Genomic DNA, 3619 nt, shown 5'->3' with positions numbered 1-3619 from the left:
ATAGTTCAGCACAGATTATAGTTCAGCACAGATTATAGTTCAGAACAGATTATAGTTCAGCACAGATTATAATTTAGAACAGATTATAGTTCAGCACAGATTATAATTTAGAACAGATTATAGTTCAGTTTAGATTATAGTTCAGAACAGATTATAGTTCAGCACAGATTATAATTTAGAACAGATTATAGTTCAGAACAGATCATAGTTCAGTACAGATTCTAGTTTAGCACAGATTATAGTTTAGAACAGATTATAGTTCAGAACAGATTATTGTTTGGAACAGATTATAGTTCAGTACAGATTATAGTTTAGAACAGATTATAATTTAGAACAGATTATAGTTCAGTTTAGATTATAGTTCAAAACAGTTTATAATTTAGAACAGATTATAGTTTAGAATAGTTTATAGTGTAGATCAGATTATAATCAGCAAAGATTAAAGTTCAACACAGATGATAGTTCCAGACAGTTTATAGTTTAGAACAGATCATTGTACAGCACAGATTATAGTACAGCACAGATTATAGTTCAGAGCAGATTATTGTTTAGCACAGATTACAGTTCCAGGGGTTATCAGGTTTTTTGGAATGTCTTTAATTTCCACTCGCTCTAGAAGTGTTGAAGCATATAAGAGGATCCAGAGCAGAAACATCAGAGATTACCTAACAGGAAATGAAATGAGAGAAAAAGGGATCCACCTGAATCTGGACCTATGGAGGATGTAGAGACTGGTGAGCATTGAGGTGCCAGGGCGCGGTGGCACCAGGGCAAAGTTCTGTAACCAGGGGAACTGTAACCAGGGGAACTCTGGACCCGCAGATGGAGTGGCGATCAAACAATAATCCAGGTCCTGGAAACAAAAAAAACATACAGCAGAGCCGTTCTTCTTCTCTGACCCTGATCCAGACTGCATGAGGTTCTGTTTATTGATCCCAATCAAACCAGCATTAAATGGAACTTAAAGTTCTGCAGAATGCTCCGTTCACTGCCTGGAAATAACTTTGGAAACATGAAACTTACATTTTTTTTTCCTTTAATGAGACATTCTGACTCATTTCTTCATTTAACCCTTTATAGAGTAAACTGCGAAAAACTGAAATCTAAGTCAGTTTTTCTTAAAATAAGTGCATTTTTTCTTGAACTGAGCAGGAAAGTGAGACACTTTGCAGATGGAATAAGAAAATTTACATTTAAAATAAGGGAAAAAATGCAGTCTCCTATTTCAAGAGCACAATATCAAATAATCACATTTTAAGTATAAAATGCTCCTTCAGCTGGGAGATTTTCTTATTTGCCTTCTCAAATTAAGGCTAAATACACTTATTTTAAGACATATTCACAAATGTAAAGATATTTTTTTGTCATGATCTGGCCTGTTTGCTCCTTTATTGGTCATTCCTTTCACCTGTCGTTTTCCCTCCCTGCCTCAATTATTATTTATTCCTCTCACCTGTTTCCTCTGGTTTATACTCTGTTCAGCCTGAGCATTCAGGGCCAGATCATTTCCTGTCTTTCTGTTCAGTTTTATTTAGTTCTTGGTTCATGTCCTGGATCCTGGCATCCAGTGGAAAGAGGGTTTTAGTGTTTGTCTCGTCTCCTGATCATCCACTCTTCCTCCCCCACGGAGTTCTCTGGGTTTTTGGCTCATTATGGGGGGAGGTTCAGTTTTTATCCAGTAAGCCTGGCTCCAGGGAGGAGACCAGTTTAAAGTCCTGCTTCAAGTTCTGGTTCCACGTCCTGTCTCGGCTACCCTCTTCCACTGAGCCTGCTCATCTGCACCTGATCCTGTCTGCTCCTGTGCGTGACCACCTGGTCACGCTTCTGGTCCCAGTCAGACTCTGAACCTGTCCCGGAGCTCTGTTAAAGCCTGGAAGCCTGGATCCCGCTACCTGTTCTGCTCCTGCCTGATCTGGATCCCTGATCAGGATCGGCTTCCTGCAACTCCTCCGGAGCTGCAGCACTGGGGACACTCTGGGTGACGCGAGCCGCGTCAGCTGTCGGCCCATCGGCTGGATTGCACCCCTCTCAAGGGGTATGGACTGATCTGCTAAAGCAGGTAAGTGACTCACTGAGAACATCATCTTCAGTCAGATGATCATGGTCACTTACCTGTGTCTGAGATTGGGCGGTGCCCCGCTCCCCATCCTGCAGTGCCTGCGAGCCACAGCTCTACTTTAGTTTGTTTTATTTAATAAATGTTTTGAACTTTCCTACTGGCTGCCTCTCCTTGAATACTGGGTCCATCTGACCATTTTTATTGGAATCCAGGACAAGACCTTATTACCTTTGTAAAGTTAAAAAAATATGTATATTTTGATGGCATAAAAGAATGTCAATGTAATTACAAGAAACGCCAACTTGCCCATATATACTAATATAAAATAACAAAAGTTTTTCTATGAGAAATTTATGAAAAACACTGAGAGTAAAAGAAATGGCACTCCATTTGTAAGGCGTGTGGAAGTGATCAAAAATGGTAACTTGCTCTATAAAGGGTTAAAGCTGGGATCCAGCGTCTCCATTGGTCTTTATCTAACAGAAGCTTCTTAGGAAGGAGGTCAGAGAGAAGAACCCTGACCTCCATGCCTGCTGGGCCCCCTCCCCCACCGCCCTCCACTGTTCTAACCTAACCCTAACTAAAGATTTAAAAAACACTTACAGGGAACAGCTGGAACAAATACGGGAAACAGTCGGCTGATCTGTAAGAAGAGAAGAAGAAGAAGAATTTAAAGTTTAGAGAAGAAATGGGCAGGAGCCAAAGTGATGATGATGATGGTGGAGGAACAACTGGTGGAGCAATCTGTGCGCCGCTCCAGCTCTCTGTCACTTTAAGCTGGTCGCTCATTAATAACGTGCTCAGTCTCTGCAGGAAGCGCCTCTGCGCCATATTCAGGAACAGCTGGGAGGTGAGGAGCACAGCGGGAGCCAACTAACAGTCACCGCTCTCCCAGCGTTCCCAGCATATGACGGACAGGGCTCTGGATGGCTGCCACCATCGCTGCCAGGGCGCCGCCTCGCAGTCGCACAGCGTCCCAACGGGGAAGACGGAGAGGAGAAACATCTACGGCCTTTCAGGTTCGACAGATTCTCCACCTTGTTCACGTTATTCCTGCTTCCTCTGGATTCGGAGGTTCGGTTTGAGGAGCCGCACCTGAGGCGCTGGGAAGGTCAAAGGTCAACTCCAAACCATCAGAAGTCTGTCATGATTCCTGAGAGGAACAATCTCTCGGACAGCTGTCAGTTTTCCACAACGTGGAAGTCCCTGAAGGTTCAGGCCCAAAGAAACCCAAGAACTCCGCCTGGGTTGGAATAATAGATACGTTCTGAGTAATAAAAAAATCCATATTTATGGTATTAAAAGGAATATGGGCTGTTTCTCATTTCATGGACAATAACCTGTCACTTCATCAGGAGTTTTGTGTAATGTGAGTAAATATAATCAAATCTTAAAAACATTCCCTTTTCCTCTTCAGGCTATGATTAGACAAGATATAATATTTTCTGATATTTCTCCAAAGCTCAAACTATTTTTTATAGATGATGTTAATTTTTTTAGCACTCGTAGCAATAAATTTTTGAGGTTTTATTTGACATATTGTCAGAGATGGGAAGTAAC

General features: G+C 41.8%; 1 protein-coding gene across 1 annotated transcript in view; it reads right to left on the bottom strand.

Moving 5' to 3' along the window:
* cfap61 (cilia and flagella associated protein 61) overlaps nucleotides 1–3619 on the bottom strand; it is a 50642-nt gene that overhangs the window by 31257 nt on the left and 15766 nt on the right. Inside the window, exons 7-8 of the mRNA XM_015378986.1 lie at nucleotides 2663–2702; nucleotides 702–853 (exon numbers count right to left, since the gene is read on the bottom strand). Coding sequence (XP_015234472.1) covers nucleotides 702–853; nucleotides 2663–2702 — 192 coding nt within the window. The remainder of the gene's footprint in view (nucleotides 1–701; nucleotides 854–2662; nucleotides 2703–3619) is intronic.

Source organism: Cyprinodon variegatus, unplaced genomic scaffold (genome assembly GCF_000732505.1).
Source record: "Cyprinodon variegatus isolate N-32 unplaced genomic scaffold, C_variegatus-1.0 Scaffold183, whole genome shotgun sequence".
Taxonomy (NCBI): Eukaryota; Metazoa; Chordata; class Actinopteri; order Cyprinodontiformes; family Cyprinodontidae; genus Cyprinodon; species Cyprinodon variegatus.
The sequence above is the reverse complement of the archived record's forward strand: the minus strand, read 5'-3'. Positions and strand labels throughout refer to the sequence as shown.